This window comes from Conger conger, chromosome 7, assembly GCF_963514075.1.
Source record: "Conger conger chromosome 7, fConCon1.1, whole genome shotgun sequence".
NCBI lineage: Eukaryota > Metazoa > Chordata > Actinopteri > Anguilliformes > Congridae > Conger > Conger conger.
The window spans coordinates 59,132,866-59,154,291 of NC_083766.1; the positions used below are offsets into that span (position 1 = coordinate 59,132,866).

The window sequence follows — 21,426 nt, forward strand, 5'->3', positions numbered from 1 at the left end:
TTTGATGCTGTTCGTTACAAATGCCGCAACACAAATAAACATGCATATTTCACCGTGGTTATGCAGTGCCTCTCCTTTTATGCATCACTGTTGTGATGTCAAACATGCCGATGCTGTATCTTACAACTAACTTTTCCTCCTCAGCCAAGTGGGAAATTTCGGTGTTTTTCCAAATTTCAAGCATTCCCACTGTGATTTTCCTTAGTGCAAATTCAAAGTTTGCAGAGATACACAGGAGAGGCACCTCATGCCTACGGTGAAATATGATGGTTGGTCAGTGATGTTTTCCAGGAGATTTTGATTCCAGCGGTCCAGGGACAATGGTTAAGGTCAATGGTATCATGGATTCCATGTATCAGGTCATTTTGGCTGACGATCAGTTTGCCTCTACCACAAGGCTGAGAATTAGCTGTAGGTGGACTTTCCAGAAAGACAATTACTGTACCCAAATCACAATACACACACAAATGGTTCTGCGACAGCAAAATATATGTTCTGCAATGGCCATCTCAGAAGTTGGATTTCAATCCAATCGAAAACCTGTGGGCTCAACTGAAGAGGGCAGTTCATAAACACACACCCAAGAATGTGAAGGATATTGCAAGGATCTGCATAGAGGAATGGTCCAAATATGTTATCATGAAATCTATTTTTTTATTAAATTAATGTTTCATTTTGGCTGGTTCCACTGACACAATTAATAAAGTACAGTATTTTTCATATGATATGCGGTCATATCAATAATTATATTGTTTATTTTTATTTGGGCATTGACAGTCATGTGTGCCAATAATTATGGAGCCCCCTGTATATCCCAGGAAACCCATGCAGACCTATATGAAGAAGACAAGGGCATATGAAAACCACTGACTGAATAACCAATGAACAATTAACCATTAAACAATTAAACAATTACATACATTGAGACGAGTGAAAACATTAGAGGGGAAATCAGACGACCCCTTGTGGCCACCAGGGGCATTGCATTAATGGCATTGGTTGTGCTAGACGATAGAGTCCAAATAACAGAAATGAAATGAATGTATGAACTGTGCCATACATAAGCATGATGTAACTTACATCAGAGGACAAAATACAAAACTCTCTTAAACTTATGTTAAACACAGACCTTATATTCGTTAGAAATCAAAATGCCTATGGGAAAAAAGCATGAGGAATCTGCAGAGGGAACACATGGCTCAAAATGCTAACTCTTTTCCTGGATTTTTCATCATGGAATTAGGACTACGAACTGTAGCACTCCATTATGACTGGAAGAGAGTGCTAGAGTCAGATGAGATCAACATTAAATGTGTTTGGCAGCAAAAGAGGAATACAAGGAGAAGCACCTCCTAATTTACCCATTTCCACCCCCCCCCCGATATCTGTGTGTAAGTGTCAATATCTCAAAAAATCTTTATTGCACACGCATGGTTGAAGACTTAAATGAAAGAAGAGACTTCTGACATTCCGAAACCTGAGACAGCACAAATTCATGTCAGAGCATGTACACACAGGGTATCCAAAAGTACACTAAAACACAAAAAAAGCCTTGTGTTTTTATAGTTTAGCAATGAATATCTCAATTTCTAAGTCAATGACCAACCCTAAACTATGTTACATTGTGCACAAACTCGATGTCAACTTGTGTACAAAATATAGTAAAGATATTTACAGGTATTAAAATTTCAGATGAGGTTTCCCAAAACTGCACCCAGATGGCGTCAAATATCCCCAAATATATCCAATTATGAAACATCTGCAGATCTTTCTGTCCAGACACATGAATGATCGGAAAAGCTTATTGTTCTATTAAAGCCGTGTGTGTGTTTTATTCGCATAACTGAGAGTATGTTTGTATAAAGCTCTCCAAAAAGGATTACTCAACCTAATGCTTTCTTACAAATCTGCATTACATTTAAAATGGAACTTTATTTCAAAATTAGGTTAGCCAGAGTCCTGACAGCTCTGTTTGCCACTATAATTACAGATTTACAAAAAAGGTAGGAAACCCCCCTACAAGAAGCGTGCCATGTTTGTTCAGTATTAAAATGACCTAGCAATGAAAACCTAGCAATGAAGTACTTCAAGATGGAATTTTCATCGGTTTTCTCGAAAATCGATTATGAAATAAAACAGTCAGAAAATAGTCGTGGCTTCATAACCAGGTATGATATTTGGTTCGATAAATTTGGTTCCATAAATATTTGCAAATAAGAGGTAGATACGAATCTTAAGTGCTGTTCTCGCTTCAGTCTGTTTAACCCTCTGGGGTCGGTGGTGTCGACTCCAACACGATAAGATCAACTTTCCTTTCTATTTGGAAAATTAACTTTGTGAGATACCATACAGATGCAACAAACATATTGACAGAAACCTTTGAATTTTGCCCTCGCAATGCACCTATTAACATATAATAGTGTAGGAACTACAACTTCCACATTCCCACATGAAAATTCTGCGACGTCCACCACGAATGACGTCTAACTTGGTTCAGCCAATCCCGTAATGGCGGGAGCAATAAACGGTCCCGTATAAGAGCAAGACATGTTCTTGGGATCTCTCTTCTGCTTTTTCTGCCTCTTCTGCTTCTTCTCTTCGACGCACCCTTTTTGGCCATTCGCTTCAGCTCATCTGCTCCGAGACTCGGACAGAGGCTGAATGCTGCACAGCGCACTACCAGGCCTACGGACACACCCCGTTACCTCGCGGTAACTTCGTGGCCTATAGCGAGTGGAAACTGGTGTACGCGGAACGCTACATCAGTTTACTCCTGCAAAGCTCACAACAACGAAACAGCAACAAACTTTTACACCTGGAAAAGGACCAGCGGATCAGACGACAACGCGCTGCTAAGACGGGAACACCCCAGCCTGCGCATCTCTCCCGGACACCATTCACAGCACCATCGCCGCTTCTACAAGGACAGCATGTCTTTTGGACCCAGCAATGCGTATGGACTCAGTAAGAAAACAAACATTCAGGCATAGCCAGTGTTTAGTTTAGTCTTAACTGTTTTTGTGAATCTGTGTTTCAATATTTACCATCCAACCATTGTAATGTGTTTGGTTAGCTACATATATATGTACGTGAATTGATTCGCCGTCTTTTGCGCATATATAGAGTAAAACTACGCAAGTAGTCCCTTCTCACAGCTAACCCCAACTCATTACCACACCCAGAACTCTAGCGACACGCGCGCTTGCGCGCGCCACACACACGCACACACACATACCCAACTAAATTTCCTTACTAACTTCCCGTTAGTTTATCTGTTATGTGTTTGTATGTTTGTTTAATAAATATATTTTATTAAACCCCGGTGTCCGTTTTGGAATCGCATAGACATGAGAGCCGAGTTAAAGCAGTCTTTCGAAGAACTTCCAACCTTCAGGTTATCGGTATGTTTAATCATTAATATTGGTTATTTTAATTATTAATTAAAATACTAAATTTGTGGTTAGATATTCTGATAATAGTAATTTTATGAGACTGATTACTTTTTGCAGTTATACTGCTACACAACGTTTAACTGGCGCCCCGGTTTCGTAGAGAGTAAAATCCCTGCGTTATTTGGCGGCCCGTGCGAGGACCCTACATAATTTGGAGTCCCGTGCGAGGACCCCTACATATTTTGGAGCCCCGTGTGAGGAAGACTAGCTTTGGCTCAAATTTCATGTCTTGTGACTTCATAACGAATTCCCCTTCCGAATTTGGAGCTCTGCGTGAGAAAGACGAGCTTTGGCTCATGTCACGTGACTCCAGAACGAATTCTCGGCTTTCTTTCTCAGCTAAATTGCCACCAGTGCAATTTTTTGAAAATACCGCTAGATGTCACCCTTGTACCATTTTTGAAAGCCTGCATGAGCCGCTTTCTCAATATACTGCCCCCTCGTGTAACATTGTGGCATTACATTCGTAATCTTACACGGTAGTTTGTTGATTGGCATTTATCTTCCGGTATAATACGTATTATCAATAATAGTATTATTAGCCGCACTGTATTATTAATTATAATTACTTTGTCAAAGTAATTTTAATAATTAATTGAATTTTACATTTAAATCCAAATTTAATTGTAATTTCAACCAATCACATTCTGGTATTTAGGATTAATGTGATCAGCATCACAGTTCCTATTTTACGGTCTGAATATCCGCCATATGTTCGGTCATTTTGCTGTTGTTGCATTGCAGTACCGCTAGTGCAACTCGAGTCCCTGTGTGATGCTATAGCTACCTTGTACTATAGTTAGAGAATATTCAAAGAGCCTTTTAAATTCTTTATCCTTCATCACAACTTGTATGTTGGATTGTGATATTGGGAAACAATTCATTGCCAACTGTTAGGAGCTCAAGGCCCTTGTCAAATTGTTAACTTCAAGAGTACCCTCTTAAGTTACTGATTTTAGCTTTTAGCTTTATTTGGCTTGAGATATGGAACCCATATCTATTGATGAGTACCTTTCCTTTTTAGCCCAAGGTTTAGCACCTGGCTACATAGCTTTCCTGAATCAGATGAACCTCACTGATTGTAGGAAAGAAATGTTCTCATTAATCAACGAGAAAGGTCACTCCCCCAACCATTCAAAAGACCCAATTCTAAGTTGTCTGGTCTTGAATTTTGCCAGACAGATTAGTCTTGCTCTTCAGAGCAACAAAAACTTAGAATCAGAGATGGCATACCTCAGAGGACAACACACCAGTGTTTTACTTGAGCTTCAAACTGTTGGCAAGAAAGCAGTACAATACTTGCGTGATCTGCATTCAGCCGAATCAGATCTTTGTTCCTACAGAGAGGAATTATTTCAGTTGAAGAGTAGATGCCACAAGCTACTGCATCCACTCTCTTCTGTAAGCCTGCTTTCTCAGGCTTGCCCAACTCCAGCTTCTCCTGCTTCCTCCTTACACCACAAGGCAGGGGAAGGGGGGTCACAAATTGATTCGGGTTTGTCAGATCCCGGTTCCACAACTTGCTCTGATGGACACTCGTCAGTCTCCTCTGATTGCAGTGCTGTTGACCACCCATGCAATGGTTTGCCCACCTCTTCCCTGGAGAGGGAAAGGGGGGACTCCATCCCAACGGTGGTCCATCTCCGCAAGGGAGAAACAGTCAGGCAAGTACAGGACTGCACCTTCCATGCCCACCCCTCTCATGAGGAGGTCAGGGAACCCTCCCGTGGACACGGTAGAGGAGATCTAACGTTATTAATTGGGCACACAAAAAGCAACGCTAATCCCGCTAGCTTTCCCTTTATAACTGAGAGGATAGGTGACAGCTCTGTACAGTACACTGACAGCGACAATTCATCTTCTGCCAACCATTGTGAGAATGACTGTTTTGTAGCTCCGCCCCCTAAACCAAACCGAGGACGTCGAGCTCCGCATGAAACGCATTCACATTCAAATGTGATTTCAGTCTCTCCTTCTCCAAACAGGCAAACTAGTGCAACTTCACATGGTCTTCGCTTTGAGGAGCTAGAGGCCATGGCGAAGTATGTCCACACATTTGACCCCAAGGACTCCAAATTTAACATTCAGAGTTACTTGAGAGAAGTTGACTACTGTCTCTCGGATCTGCCCAGGGCAACCGATCGAGAAAAGGTACGACTTGTATGGAAAACCTCTACCAGAGAGATCCATACATTTATGGAACAACTTCCACCACAGGTTCGTTCCAGCTATCCCAAGGTTTGTGAAGCGTTGGTAGCTGAGTACCTGCCACGGTTTGATCAGGCCACAGCTATGATCAAATCTGTGGAGGTTAAACATAGCCGTACAGAACGACCAAAAGACTTTTACCAACGACTTAAACATGCTTTTTTCCAGGGCAGAAACGGACCAGGCTTAGATGAAGATCAAGCCTTCAAATCCCTTTTTGTGCACAACCTGCACCCCTGTGTCCGAACTCATGTTTCACTGTTTTCAAGGGGCCAACACTCAGCCCTTGAATTAAGAAATTAAGCCCAAATGGTCTGGGACACTTTAAGGATTGTGCCCAGGAACGAGGTATTGGAAACAGCTAAGCACGTTGTTCCAACCAAGCCCGCCGGCACTTCCCAAGTTGCCCCATTAAAATCTAATGGCTCAAAACAACGGCATGTGAGTAAGTTCCCGGTTAAGAGCCACCGTGGTCGCTTCTCACACTCTGATTCCAGCCGGAATTGGAGAGAAGACCGACCCGGTAGGCCCAAGCCTCAGAGTCACCAGCATGACTCTGATAGGGAAGATACCTTGTCTGTAGAGAGCTTCTTCAGTTCCTCTGAGGACAACTAAAGCCTCTAACCTTTGTTCAGTAGTGTGTATGCCTTGAGTAACCACTCCAAAGAGCTATCTGGTCTTGTTCAACCTCCATCAAAAGACGTTGAATAAGACTGATCTATAGCCGTGCTCTCCTCACAGGCAGACTCCCAGCTGATGCTTTGACCACTTTCTTTTGCACACCTTTCCTACCAAAGGGGGGTGGCAAAATAAACTGGTAGTTTATAGCAGCCACTTAGATTTGCATGTAGCAGCAGCAAACGCAGATCGTAAGTAGGTACTGTAGAGTTAAATCCGACACCTGCTATAACTCATAAACGTTCATTGCTTCTTTCTATACCTACTGAACCATCGTAAAGTATTGCATGTAGAAACTACAGTGTAATCTTTACAAGTATATTGCCACACCCCAGTGTGCCTTACTCCACCTCTTCCCCAAGCAAGACAAGACCACTTGTGAGCTTACCACATCATTTAGAAATGAGACCACCTCTCCATTTCCTTCCTGATGACACAGCCATAAGGTTAAGCTTGGATACAGAAAGCTGCCCTAATTTGAAAATGTCCCCACATATTTCAGATGACAACCCTCGTCAGCAACCTGACTGTAGGGACTAGAACAATTGGTCAGTCTGAACAAGACTTCCAAAAAGGCTACAGCCTCTCCATCCTAGACCCCTACATCATCTGAACATTTTCATGGCTGGGTCATTCCTGTTGGTGCTCCACCTTCTGGACACCATCCAATAACTAACAAAACACCTGAACTAACAAAACGACTAACCCTTTCACCAAGGTTTCTCATGTTTTGTGACAATGTATTCACTGTTCGACCTTAGTGTTTCACATTGTTTGTATCATGTGTTTTAGACCAGTTTAGTTAATTGTTGATAAATGCCTGGATGTTTGTCAGTCAATTGTGAACTGTGTTACCGACCCAATGTACTTGACCTGTGGACTGTGAACTGACTTTTGTGCTCTCGAGGAACACTGGCTTCAGCCGCATCCTGAGACCACAGGGGGGATGTAGGAACTACAACTTCCACATTCCCACAGGAAAATTCTGCGACGTCCACCACGAATGACGTCTAACTTGGTTCAGCCAATCCCGTAATGGCGGGAGCAATAAACGGTCCCGTATAAGAGCAAGACACGTTCTTGGGATCTCTCTTCTGCTTTTTCTGCCTCTTCTGCTTCTTCTCTTCGACGCACCCTTTTTGGCCATTCGCTTCAGCTCATCTGCTCCGAGACTCGGACAGAGGCTGAATGCTGCACAGCGCACTACCAGGCCTACGGACACACCCCGTTACCTTGCGGTAACTTCGTGGCCTATAGCGAGTGGAAACTGGTGTACGCGGAACGCTACATCAGTTTACTCCTGCAAAGCTCACAACAACGAAACAGCAACGAACTTTTACACCTGGAAAAGGACCAGCGGATCAGACGACAACGCGCTGCTAAGACGGGAACACCCCAGCCTGCGCATCTCTCCCGGACACCATTCACAGCACCATCGCCGCTTCTACAAGGACAGCATGTCTTTTGGACCCAGCAATGCGTATGGACTCAGTAAGAAAACAAACATTCAGGCATAGCCAGTGTTTAGTTTAGTCTTAACTGTTTTTGTGAATCTGTGTTTCAATATTTACCATCCAACCATTGTAATGTGTTTGGTTAGCTACATATATATGTACGTGAATTGATTCGCCGTCTTTTGCGCATATATAGAGTAAAACTACGCAAGTAGTCCCTTCTCACAGCTAACCCCAACTCATTACCACACCCAGAACTCTAGCGACACACGCGCTTGCGCGCGCCACACACACATACCCAACTAAATTTCCTTACTAACTTCCCGTTAGTTTATCTGTTATGTGTTTGTATGTTTGTTTAATAAATATATTTTATTAAACCCCGGTGTCCGTTTTGGAATCGCATAGACATGAGAGCCGAGTTAAAGCAGTCTTTCGAAGAACTTCCAACCTTCAGGTTATCGGTATGTTTAATCATTAATATTGGTTATTTTAATTATTAATTAAAATACTAAATTTGTGGTTAGATATTCTGATAATAGTAATTTTATGAGACTGATTACTTTTTGCAGTTATACTGCTACACAACGTTTAACTGGCGCCCCGGTTTCGTAGAGAGTAAAATCCCTGCGTTATTTGGCGGCCCGTGCGAGGACCCTACATAATTTGGAGTCCCGTGCGAGGACCCCTACAATAGTAATAGTTTTAAAACTCTTTAAATTAGATGAATAAGGCAAATTCGGCCCATTTCATTCAAAATGAAACAAGGTGCTAATTATTCTCTAGAAAGGGAGGGGCGATGCCATGTGCGAGAATGCCAACTGTAAACCACGATAAAATGACATACAAAAGCTAGGCTATTCGCTTCTTTTGAGGTAAACATTTTTCATCACGGAACACATTTCATTACGGAAAATGGCACAGTGGACTGGACATCATGAGTAAGTGCATTTCTTACATGTGTACTGAAACTTAGTTTAAATATTCAGTAATATGCGCATTTTTTAATTCCCACCCTCTACCATTGCATCTCAAAATAATACATACGTGATGTGTAGGGGCATAGCCAGGACTCTAAAACTGGGTATCCTCACACAATTGGTATTAGCATACTGTATCTAGGTTTGAGGAAAAAGCAGAAATAACTTAGCTAAACATTACATTACATTACATTACAGGCATTTGGCAGACGCTCTCATCCAGAGTGACGTACAGTCGATTAGACTGAGCAGGAGACAATCCTCCCCTGGTGCAATGCAGGGTTAAGGGTCTTGCTCAAGGGCCCAACGGCTGTGCGGATCTTATTGTGGCTACACCGGGGATCAAGTACCTTAACCACTACCCTACAGGCTGCCCCTAAACAGACCAACTCCAAGAACAAGTGTATTCTTACGATCATATTGGTAAATGCGTGTGCTGTATTGCAACTTCTCTCTGTGTTCGTCTGAATATTCAGTAATGTGCTTTGTAAGTTACCATTACAATAACTTGCATACTCTATACTTCCACAGTGTTGTTTTTCCCATGTCCATCCTGCGAAGAGTGTGATGCCCCCTTGTGCTTGCAGCTAAACATGAACTGTTTTGAAAAATGACACGCACGTGTTTGTGAATGGTATCTTCATTGTATGTAGTTTGTGTGGTGATCGTAAAATGTATTTGTTTCTATCTTCTAGATGACTCACTGAGTATTGTTTTTTTCATAGAGGTAGGGAGGGGTCAGGCCAGGTATGAAAAGCCTACTTATCTGGCAGGACCGCATGCCAGAGATGCTCACAAGTCTTTGGTCATGAGTCCAAGTCAAGTCTCAAGTCTTTGGTCACAAATCCAAGTCAAGTCTCAAGTCTTTGGTCACGAGTCCAAGTCAAGTCTCTTATGGTTGTAATGAGCGTTCTATCATCTGCTGCATGCCATCCGGACTGCTTAGAACACTGCATAGCTATATCTAAGGAATTCAAAGCATGTAATCTATTATCATCACTCCTTTATCTATTAGCATACGTTATCAGCATTGATTTTTTGTTAGGTATAACGAGCGTGCGTCTACGTTTAAGTAGCAAATAACCGTGTTGTCTCCTTCTCACGTAATTTACATAGCAACTGAACTGTCTGATCACGCCGAATCACTGATAGCGCCAAGAGAAATTCAGAAAATGTGTAACTTTTAAAAGTTTAAAACAATCCAATGGTGGGACTTTTGCCATTTATGGACGGTGCGACAGAAACTTTCGGTGCCGTTGAACTTAATCGAATGCTTTCGTTCGAATGACAAAGTGCCGTTAAAAAGCAAATTGTATGGCTTTGTACTATTCGCGTATGCTAGCTACATCATGCTAACATCGTACAGGGACCAGTAAAGGCTTAGAACATGCTAGCACTTAGTTATTGTAAGTTTGATCACCTCTACTGTGAAGTAAAAAAGTGGACAAATTACGTTTTCTGTGAGAAATGTATTGGCGAACTCACGTGCACACAGCGGTCTACATTCTGAAGCTCCACTTTTCCCTCCCTATTTCAAAATGTCAAGTCCGGTAGGTATCTAACTGGCAAGCATGCTGTTAGAGCTAAATGTATTAAAGGGGACCTATGCTCATTTCCACTCTCTATATTCATATTCATTCTGGGACTTCACTAGAGTAGCTTTTCATGATTCACAGATTTAAAAAAACCTCTTTATTTATCCGTACAGAGCTCGAAATTGCGACCATTTCGCATAAACTCCCGAAATGTAATCTGTGTGACCTCGAAATATATCAGACTGTGTCGAGTAGAAAAAACCTTTCGAAACCGAGCGTTCAGAGCTGGAGCTTTTTTTTTAATCACAATAAAGTTAACTATCCGTTAAGTATCATTAGTGTACCAAATTTTTTGAAATTATATATTATTTTTGAATTATACCGCACATATTACATATAATCGCTTAAAGAACCCCAAGATATCAATGAGCACAAAAAAGACGTTAATTGTTGCTTAGTAACGTTAGCCTCTTAGCAGTTTAGCACGCTCAACATTCCACCAATGTTAAGTCAATGGAGGTCGTTTTTTAAAGCTTTATAGTTTAAAATGTATAAATCTAGAAAAAGCAACCTGACCAGAATATTTTATGGTGGCCACATGTCTAGCTTAAAAACTGTATGAGATACGTCCGGAAGAACCAGGAATAATAATGATAAGTAAAGAAGAACAGTTTGCATCTTTGGCAAGCAAACTAAGATCTGGATGATATAACGTTAACTACCACTTTTTATGTGTAGCAACTAGCAAAATCCATCTGGAACCACCGGGTTCTGAGAGAAGAACTGGTTCTTCTAATAATGTTGCAGGCTATATCAACAATATTTCTTTCTGAATATAGAGGGTGGCTAAAAATGGATATGGACTAACGGACGCTAATCTAATCACGTTAACCTCCCAGCTACTCTAATATCTTACGTTAGCGTACTACTGGCTTTGTAGCTAGCTATTGAGGTTAACGTGATTAGATTGGCGTTCGTTAGTCCATTTCTAAGATAGCTGATGCTGAGCTAAACATGTTTGCTAACCGTCAGGCGCTAACGTTAACTTCATTACCAAGTGACTGACCTATCTGGGTGCGTTTTCAGGTGCCTGATAAACTTGGATGTGGTCGATCCAGCATCATTTATGTAGATCCCGCAGACTTTGCATTTCAAATTAGTATAGCCAAAGGCTATAACAAATGGCACGGCAGTAGCAGGTGTGCTCGCCATGGTGTCTTACAGTTATCTGTGGCCGAAGCGGCGCGCGCCAGATGCGTAAGGTAGGTTACGTATGATGGAGGGAATGACATTCAGCTCGCCAGACATTTCCCTAATGCGCCAAAAAAGATTGTTCACGAGTCGCAAACCTCGAGTCCGAGTCAAGTCTCAAGTCTTTTGAGGACGAGACTCGACTCAAGTCTCTAGTCCAAGTCCAAGTCGCAGACTCGAGTCCCCATCTCTGCCGCATGCCAGATGAATATTCATTGAAGAAAGGCCATTAGCCCTCCCATTGTCAACTGGTGCTGAAAAATAGTAGTGACAACACTATGTTTTTGTAATTTATTTTATATTTATAATTGGAATTGCTAAAATATTTTGTCATCTTTTGATGCCTAGATGAACAAATTTCAGTGATCCAGAAATGTCCAGAAATCCAGAAATTTACAGCATTCATGTTTTCAAAACTACTATTTACAATTTGTATGATTCTAGAGCAATTTACAACCAACATATGATTCTGACCTACTCTTGTGAAAACAAAGGCATAAAACGCTTTGGAATCACTGTATTTAAAGTTGATGAAAATAACAAAAATTTCAGAGCATGGCACAGTCACCACTTTTCCTCATTTTTCCTCAGTTAACAAGGCCGAGGTTTTATTATGCGGTTTTTATTATCTTGTAAATATGAACGCAACCCTAATTTGAGATGTTGATGTCTCAAGAGCGTGGATGGGGTTCAAATCCTGCAGTGCCTTGAGCCATAAATAAACAATAAAAGAAATGAATAAAAATCCCAGACAATCATGTTGCATTAATTATACATGAGCATTTGTTTTATTTTCTGTTCCCTTGGTGTTTTGCTCTCAGTCAACATTCCGGGATATAAGAAGGACAGTGAATGCTTTGACTCACTACAGTCTCTTCCAACTGATCTATCATCAAGTTCAAGGCCATACATCTACTCACAAGAGATCGAAAAGAAATCGAAAGACAGTGGCTTCCAAACAATAGAAAATGAGTTATTCTATATGAGAGACTATTAACTATTAACTATTTGGTCTACGCATGGTAAGTATTAGACCTTAATTTATTCCTTAATTTATTTATGAGCTGCAGTTTTCTGTTTAGCTTGATGTGGATAGCAATTATTCTAATAAAATTTTGAATTTAAAATAAGTGTTTACTGTGTTTTTAAAAAGTAACAAAAGTGTAAAACTTACACAGAACCGGAATAATTTCACAGAAATTACCTGACTTATCTTTTAAACCTTTCCCTTTCCTGAGAGAAAATATGAAATGTAAAATATCTATGTGCGTAAGTGAGAAAGGCACACAACACCAGGTAAAACTGTTTTAGGACACCTGCTCATTATAGAGAATATAGTTTGCAAAGATTGCCGACTGAAAGGGGCGTATTGGGCACTCAGATCAAAATGCACAGGTGGTCGGGTACCCAGTCCTACCCCCAGATGTGTCTGTAACATGATTTTCATGTATTTTATATTAAAAAGGGATCGTTAAAAGAAAGACAAACTAGAATTCATCATTTGATTTTAGCCCTGGAATTATTTCTAATTATGATTTGAGACACAGTAGATCCATTAATTCAAGAAATAATAATTAATTAGTCTGAGCTTCTGTGGTTTTTGAAGATAATTATTTGATGAATTGTTAACGGTGTAGTGTTTGAGGAATCCATTACTGCATGTTAACCTGTTGCTTGTTTTCAGGTCCTAAAGGACTGGCCTCTCAAAGGGTGAGAAACAGTGAAGAGCATACAAACCTGCGATGAGCCCCCTGAATTCAGCCGACTTTACAAACACCACTGTTGTGCATCCAAAGTTCTTTTTCGTGAGTGGTTTTGCTGGCATTCCCCACACAAACTACTACTATGTCTTCTTGTGCTTTGTTTATGCTCTCACAGTAGTGGTAAACACTTTTGTCATGTTTATGATTTACACTGACCACTGTCTCCACAGTCCAAAGTACATTGTAGTTTTTAATTTGGCTGTGTCTGACTTGTGTGGAAGCACTGCAATCATTCCTCCGATGATTGACACCTTCCTGATTAAATCACACTTAATCTCCTTTGAGGCCTGCTTGACAAACTTGTTTTTTGTTTTTTCTTTGATCACTATGCAATCTTTCATTCTAACTGTTCTTTCCTATGACAGATTTGTTGCTATATGCTTTCCACTGAGATACAATGAGATTGTGACTAATAAATCAATATTGGTGATCACAATAACGTTATGGGTTTTTTCAGGACTGGCCAATTCCCTAGCTGTGATTTTTATCCACAAAATATCATTCTGCAAATCCACTGTGATAGACAGTTATTTCTGTGATCACGCACCCATGCATCTTTTGGCATGCAATGACAACACTCCAAGTTCTGTGATTAATTGGACACATCCTATTGTGCTTCTCTGGCTTCCATTACTGTTTATCACAGGCACGTACATTTGTATAGCCAGAGCATTATTAAAAATTGCCGAAGCTTCAGATCGCCTCAAAGCCATGAAAACCTGCACCTCTCATTTGCTCTTGGTGAGTGTGTTTTATTTTCCTTTTCTCATCACATATGCAATGGGCTCCAGCATTCACCAGAACGCCAGGATTATTAACATGTCTCTGACGACCATCTTGCCGCCTGCGTTGAATCCAATCATTTACTCTCTGAAGACAGAGGAATTCACAGCATCCATTAAAAAGCTTTACAGAAGAAAGAAGATGCACTTTACAGAGAAAATTAATATTTTTTTAAATCACAAATGAATGACTATCAATCAATCAAGCTTTATTTGTATTGCAGTGTAAGTGCTTTCCAAGCAAATGCAATGTGATTGAACAGAAGGTAAAACAATAAAACAATGACAACTAATACACGCCAAAATTTAGATTAAAACTTTAAGATGTTAAAATAAAGAATGTTAAATTAAATAAAGATGGATTAAATACATAAATAAAGTTCCCAAAATCAGGGAATAAAACCTGAAATGCGAAAACAATAAAATAATAATAATAAAACAATGCCACTGTAAATAAAAGCCAGACCAAAAAAGTAAATTCCTTTCATGCAAAAGCTGCCCTACTGCCTGGCTCTTTGTGCATGCTAAAGCCATAGCACTGCCTGGCTCTTTGTGCATGCTAAAGCCATAGCACTGCCTGGCTCACTGTATGCTAAAGCCATAGCACTGCCTGGCTCACTGTGTATGCTAAAGCCATAGCACTGCCTGGCTCTTTCGACTGCATTGCTTGTTTTGGCATGCTGTCACTCCTCTGCTGCCATTGCTCATATTGCATGCTATTGCCTCATTTGCTAGCTGCCTTCGAAATCTTCTTCCTAAATTGTGCCTTCATAAATGTGTCACTCCCTGTTTTGGCTCGCTTACAACAGGGAGCCTATGGGGCAGTGCTTTGATGCCAAAGTTTGCATTTAAATTAAACCTGAATAAATATGACGTTGTGAGTTGTCAGACTAAACTGCTAAATGCTGCCTTGTCAAAGGTTTTTGTTCAACTTTTAGGGACCATTCAGAGGTAACTGAGAGGATCTGAGGGCCCTTCCTGGTTCATACTGTAAAAGGCTTTTGTAGCCTGGTGCACGGCCATGCAGCCCTTTAAAAACTGGTAAAGTAACTTCAATATGAAAACTGTTGCTGTATGCACTTTAGAATCTGTGTAATATGTGCTGTCCTTCTGGTCAGCAGTTCTGAATTAGTTATAATTAGCTTTACTATGTTCATTTAAAAAAAGGGGTTACGTATACAAAACAGGTTTGAGGCACTGTTTTTAAATAACAGTTCATAAGTAGGGAGGGCAAAATGGAGCTGCAGAATATAGACCGCTGTGTGTACATTTGAACTCGGCGATAAATTTCTCACTGAAAACATACTTCGTCCACTTTTTGACTTAACAGCAGAGGTGGTAAAACTTACACAAAGTAAGTGCTAGTGAGTTGGTAACATTTAATTATCCCTGTATGAGGTTAGTATGATGTAGCTAGCACAAGCAAATAGCAATAACGGACAAAAGGTGTTGCTTAACGGTACTTGGTCATTCGAATGATGGCAAGAAAGCATTAATAATGAAAGCATTCGATTTCAGTCAACGGCACCGGAGATGGCAAAAGTCCCACCATAGGATCAATTTAAATCTTTATTATCTTTAGTTATATATTTTCTGAAAGGTCATTAATTCCGTTCTGTTGCTTTGTCAATTATGTCAGAAATATAAAAGATGATTATTTGCTCTCCAAACTTTGGCACACACACACAAAGCGTTAACATGATTGGAGCGTGACATGTCTATTGACAAAATCCATTTAAACTATTAAAAGTGACCAGGGACTTTGGACTTATAAGTCGGGACATACTGAGTGTCCAGTGAAAATATTGACCTGGCCATCTTTCAGAATTCTGACTGATTGAACTGCCACCAACTGGCACATGAGTGCGTGACTGTTACGATGCCATTGTTACATCTCCGTTTTCGAACCCTATAAATGTAAGCAATCCAATGTTCAGTGAAATCTGCCTGTTTTTTGGTGCCTTCGGGGTCCTGCTCTTATCATTGAATGCTGGTAAAATGAGCGCTTAAAAGCCACAAAAACAGCTTAATTTAAGGTTAAACTGATATTTTAATAATTATATTCATAATTATTTCTGGAAATACATTTTTCCGTGGTCCTCTCTATCCTATCAGCTTTGACCAGTCTGGCCATTCTCCTCTGAAGTCTCTCATTAACAAGGTGTTTCTGGATTTATTTTAGTTTTTTGCACCATTCTTTGCAAAGTCTTGAGAAAATCCCAGGAGATCAGCAGTTTTTGAGATACTCAAACCACCCTGTCTTCCCCCAACAATCATTCCACGGTCAATAGAATCTAATTTTTTCCCCATTCTGATGGTTAATGTGAACATTAACTGAAGCTCCTGACCCATATCTACATGAATGTATACATTGGACTGCTGCCACACAATTGGCTGATTAGATATTCGCATGAATAAGTAGGTGTAATAAAGAAAAAAAAATCCTAATAAAGTGCTCGGTGAGTTTATGTTCTGTTGACAAATAAATATATCATTTATGAAGGATATTGCAAGGATCTGCATAGAGGATCTGCATAGAGGAATGGTCCAACTTTGTTATCATGAAATCTATTTTTGTAATAAATGAATGTTTAATTTTGGCTGGTTCCACTGAGATAATTAATAAAGTACAGTTTACACATGTTGGCACATTGAGGTCATCTCAATAATTATATTGTATCTATTTTGTGCATTGCCAGTCAGGGGTGCCAATCATAATGGAGCCCACTGTATATCCCGGGAAAACAAGCAAGGGCATATGAAAACCAGAATCACCAATTAACAATGAACTATTAAACAATTACACAATTACAATCACCCCACTGCCAAAGTCACATAGATCACATTTCTTCCCCATTCAACAGCTGAACCTCTTGACCACTTCTGCATGCTTTTATGCATTTAGTTGCTAATCCACTGTGAAAAACTGTTATTTCTGTGATCATGGAATCATACGTCATATGGTGTGCAACGACAACAAGTTTTGTGATTAAATTGGACACATCCTGTTACGATTCTCAGGGTTCCAGTGCTTTTTATCACAGGCACATACATTTGTATAGCCAGGGCATTATTAAAAATAGCAGAAACCTCAGAGCATCTCAAAGCCATGAAAACCTGCACCTCTCATTTGATCTTGGTGAGTGTGTTTTATCTTCTTATTTGTTTCACCTATGCAATGGGCTCCACCATTCACCAGAATACCAGGATCATTAACATGTCTCTGGCAACTGTCTTGCCGCCTGTGGTAAATCCAATCATTTACTCTCTGAAGACAGCGGAATTCACAGAATCCATTAAAAAGCTTTACAGAAGTGTTATAGCCTACAGCCAGCTAGTTATGAAGCCAAATAACGTGCTTGCTCACAATATAGTTGGTTAGCTGAAGTGAAAACTTCAAAAAGACAAGAAATATAAATAGTGTTGTGCAGCATACCAGAAGTCAAGATTTCATAAAGTCACCTGTAAGGCGAACATTTTCTGACTAGAACACAACAGAAGATGGCAGGCTCTGTTGCGTTTGTCACTGTCAACTTTCCAAAACAGTGCATGACAACACTGAACTGTACAATTCCGCTTTATATTATACATTATATTCATAGACTGTGGGAAGCATAAACAGTGTTTGGTTTGAGGTTGTTTGTTGTAGCAATTCCTCTTATGACCATTAGGATTTCAAAATCACCTACTGTACCTTTAAAATAAAGAATGCTAAAAAAATAAAGACGGATAAAATACATACATAAATAAATAACTCAAAAAGAAGTTCTCAGGGAATAAACCCAAAATGCTAAAACAATGAACAATAAAATAATAATCATAACACAACGACACCCTAAGTGAAAGGCAGACTAATAAGGTATATTTAGAGTTTACTTTTAAATGTATCAAGATTTTTGTTTGCCCTCCGACTCTCAGGGAGGTTATTCCAACCTCCCAATGTCCCAACGACTAGGCACATAAATGACACAATGACTAGTTCAGGCAGACAACTCAAGAAGCACCCCCCCCCCCCCCCCCCCCCCCCCCCCCCCCCACAAGAAGCATGCCATGTTTGTTCAGTATTGAAATGACCTAGCAATGAAATTACACAACGTATGCAAGTACTTCAAGATGCCATTTGCTTCGGCGAAAACATAGCTTTCTCGAAAATGGCTGAATGGAGTATGAAATAAACTTCAATGTGAGTCAGATCATAGCTTCATAACCAGGTGCGATATTTGGTTCCATAAATATGACTAAATATTGAATAATTTTCAAAACAAGCTTGTATCAAACCAGAAATATGTCGGCCGAATGTGGAATAAAAGTGAGCTAAGAAAAAATGTGTTTGTTCATGCAACTTCTGAATTGTAGATTTTTGTTCTTGTTTTGGAACATGATTTTTTTCCTTTTTATTTTTTTTTTGTAGAGAAATTGTATCAAGGATTGTTAGAATATGCCTTTTATTGTCTCAGTCTCTGACATGGTCCACGTTGTAAGCTGTTCATATGGCATGGGGGAACCTGCTGTTTTATTGCCCTGCTTTGCAAATAAGAGATAGATACGAATCTGAAGTGCTGTTCTCACAAGGGTAGAGTCTGTTTAATAAAGCAGAGGTTTTATTACGTTGCAGTTTTTATTATTCAGTTCAATTCAATTTTATATGTACAGCACTTTTTACAAAGGGCCTTTGTCGCAAAGCAGCTTTACAGAATTAGAAATCGGGCCTAGGGCAACAGTGGCAAGGAAACAGGAAGAAACCTTGAGCAGAACCTGACTCAGTAGGGAAACCCATCTGCCGCTGGTTGACACCAGTTTGTAGAAACAATGGTTTTAAACAGAAAACCAGATTAAATAAAAGTACATAAATGTCCAATAACTTGAAGCACAGATGAGGTTGAGGGATGGATATCTGGTAAATATGAAAGCCACACTCATTTGAGACGTCACCATCTCAATGGCATGGATGGGGTTAAAATCCTGCAATGCTTTGAGCCATAAATAAAAAATAAAATGAATGAATAAAAGTCCCACGCAAGGGACATTCTATCCTGTTACATTAATTATACATGAGCGTTTATTTTGTTTTCTGTTCCCTTGATATTTTGCTCTGGGTCAACTTTCCGGGATATAAGAAGGACAGTGAATGCTTTGACTCACACAATCTTTTCCAACTCATCTATCATCAAGCTCAAGGCCATACATCTACTAAAACACAGTGGCTTCCAAACAACAACAATATCAAATGAGTTATTCTATACTGTATGAGAGATATTGACAACTATTAGGTCTATGCAATTTCATCAAGTTATTGGTAAGTATCAGACCTTAATTTATTTAAGTTTATTTAAGAAGAATAATATGTACACCGAATATATAATAGAAAAACATGGATCTGACATACGTATCTATTAACCTTTTTCCCTTTGTTGAGGGAACCAGGTGAGCCAGGTAAAACTGCTTTAGGACACCTGGTTATTGTAGAGAATATAATTTACAAAAATTACTAAATGAACAATAATGACAGGAACAGTAATAATGGAAATATTCATATGTTTACGATATGAAATCAAAGGGGCTTTTGAGCACTTGCAATAGTATATTTCAGTACTTGGCACGATTATTTAATTTTTAATTGTAGTATTTTATGAAGTCACATGAAACATGCTCCGCACAGCCCTTGAGCAAGGCCCTTAACCCTGCATTGCTCTGGGAAAGGATTGTCTCCTGCTCATTCTAATCAACTGTACATCACTCTGTATAAGACCGTATGCCAAATGCCATTAATGTAATGTAATGTAATGAAATGTATAATTCATAATGCAATTTTAGGCCTGGAATTATTATTAGTTTGTTTATTTGAAACACACAAGATCCATTAATTCAATAATGCATAATGAATTCATCTGAGCTTGGTTTTGTAGTTTGATGATTTGTTAACTTTGTAGTGTTTGAGGAATTCATTACTGCAGGTTAACCTGTTGTTTCAGGTCCTGAAGGACTGGCTTTTCAGAAGGTGAGAAACAGGAGCAAACAAACCTGCCATGAGCCCCCTGAATTCAGCCGACTTTACAAATGGCAGTATTGTGCATCCTGACTTCTTTTACATAAGTGGATTTGTCGGTATTCCCCACACAAACTACTACTATGTCTTCTTGTGCTTTGTTTATGCTCTGACTGTCCTCGTAAACACCTTTGTCATGTTTATGATTTACACTGACCACTGTCTTCACAGTCCAAAATACATTGCAGTTTTTAATTTGGCTGTGTCTGACTTTTGTGGAAGCACTGCACTCATTCCTCAGATGATTGACACCTTCCTGCTTAAATCACACTTAATCTCCTTTGAGGCCTGCTTGACAAGTGTTTTTTTCATTTTTTCATTCATCTCTATGCAGTCTTTCACTCTAACTGTCCTTTCCTATGACAGATATGTTGCTATATGCTTTCCACTGAGATACAATGAGATTGTGACTAATAAATCAATATTGGCGATCACAACTATGTTATGGATTTTTGCAGGAATCATCAATATCATACCTGTGATTTTTATCAGCAGGCTGTCATTCTGCAAATCCACTGTGATAAACAGTTATTTCTGTGATATCGGTGCTGTTCATCTTTTGGCGTGCAATGACAACACTCCAAGTTCTGTAATGGATTGGACACATCCTATTATGATTCTCTGGTGTCCAGTACTTTTTATCACAGGTACATACATTTGTATAGCCAGAGCATTGTTAAAAATTGCAGAAACCTCTGAGCGCCTTAAAGCCATGAAAACCTGCACCTCTCATTTGATCTTGGTGAGTGTGTTTTACCTTCCTATATGCTTCTCATTTGCACTGGGCTCTATCATTCACCATAATGTCAGGATTATTAACATGTCTCTGACAACCATCTTGCCACCTGTGCTGAATCCAATCATCTACTCACTGAAGACAGAGGAATTCAGAGAATCCATTAAAAAGCTTTACAGAAGAGAGAAATTACGCTTTACCGAGAAAATCAATTCATGTTTTAATCACAAATGAATGACTATCAGTCAATCAAACTTTATTTGTATAGCACCTTTCATTCAAGGAAATGCACTCCAAAGTGATTTCCATTCATATGCAATGTGAAGAACTATTTTGCACTCCCACCACCACCCCTGTGAGCTCTGCTTCTCAAAATCCCAATGTGGGGGGGGGGGGTTGTCATTCCCTGTTTCAGCTGTCTTACAATAGGGAGTGGTAAGAGAGGCAGAGCTTTGACGCCAACATTTGCTTTTAAACGAAACGTCAATAAATATTTACTTAATTCATCATAAGTTCTCTGACTGAACTCCTAAAGGCTGCC

At 39.7% G+C, this 21,426-nt stretch overlaps 2 protein-coding genes across 2 annotated transcripts; both read left to right on the plus strand.

Annotated features, from left to right (window-relative positions):
- The first annotated feature begins 13,300 nt into the window (after positions 1 to 13,300).
- LOC133133419 (olfactory receptor 1F1-like) lies at positions 13,301 to 18,058 on the plus strand. The gene is made up of 2 exons (XM_061249516.1): positions 13,301 to 14,247; positions 18,022 to 18,058. The coding sequence occupies exons 1-2, from the start codon at positions 13,301 to 13,303 to the stop codon at positions 18,056 to 18,058; spliced, it is 984 nt and encodes a 327-aa protein (XP_061105500.1).
- A 2,071-nt stretch (positions 18,059 to 20,129) lies between these two features.
- Positions 20,130 to 21,119, plus strand: LOC133133420 (olfactory receptor 1E16-like). Its single transcript, XM_061249517.1, has one exon. The coding sequence runs from the start codon at positions 20,130 to 20,132 to the stop codon at positions 21,117 to 21,119; it is 990 nt and encodes a 329-aa protein (XP_061105501.1).
- The last annotated feature ends 307 nt before the right edge of the window (positions 21,120 to 21,426 follow it).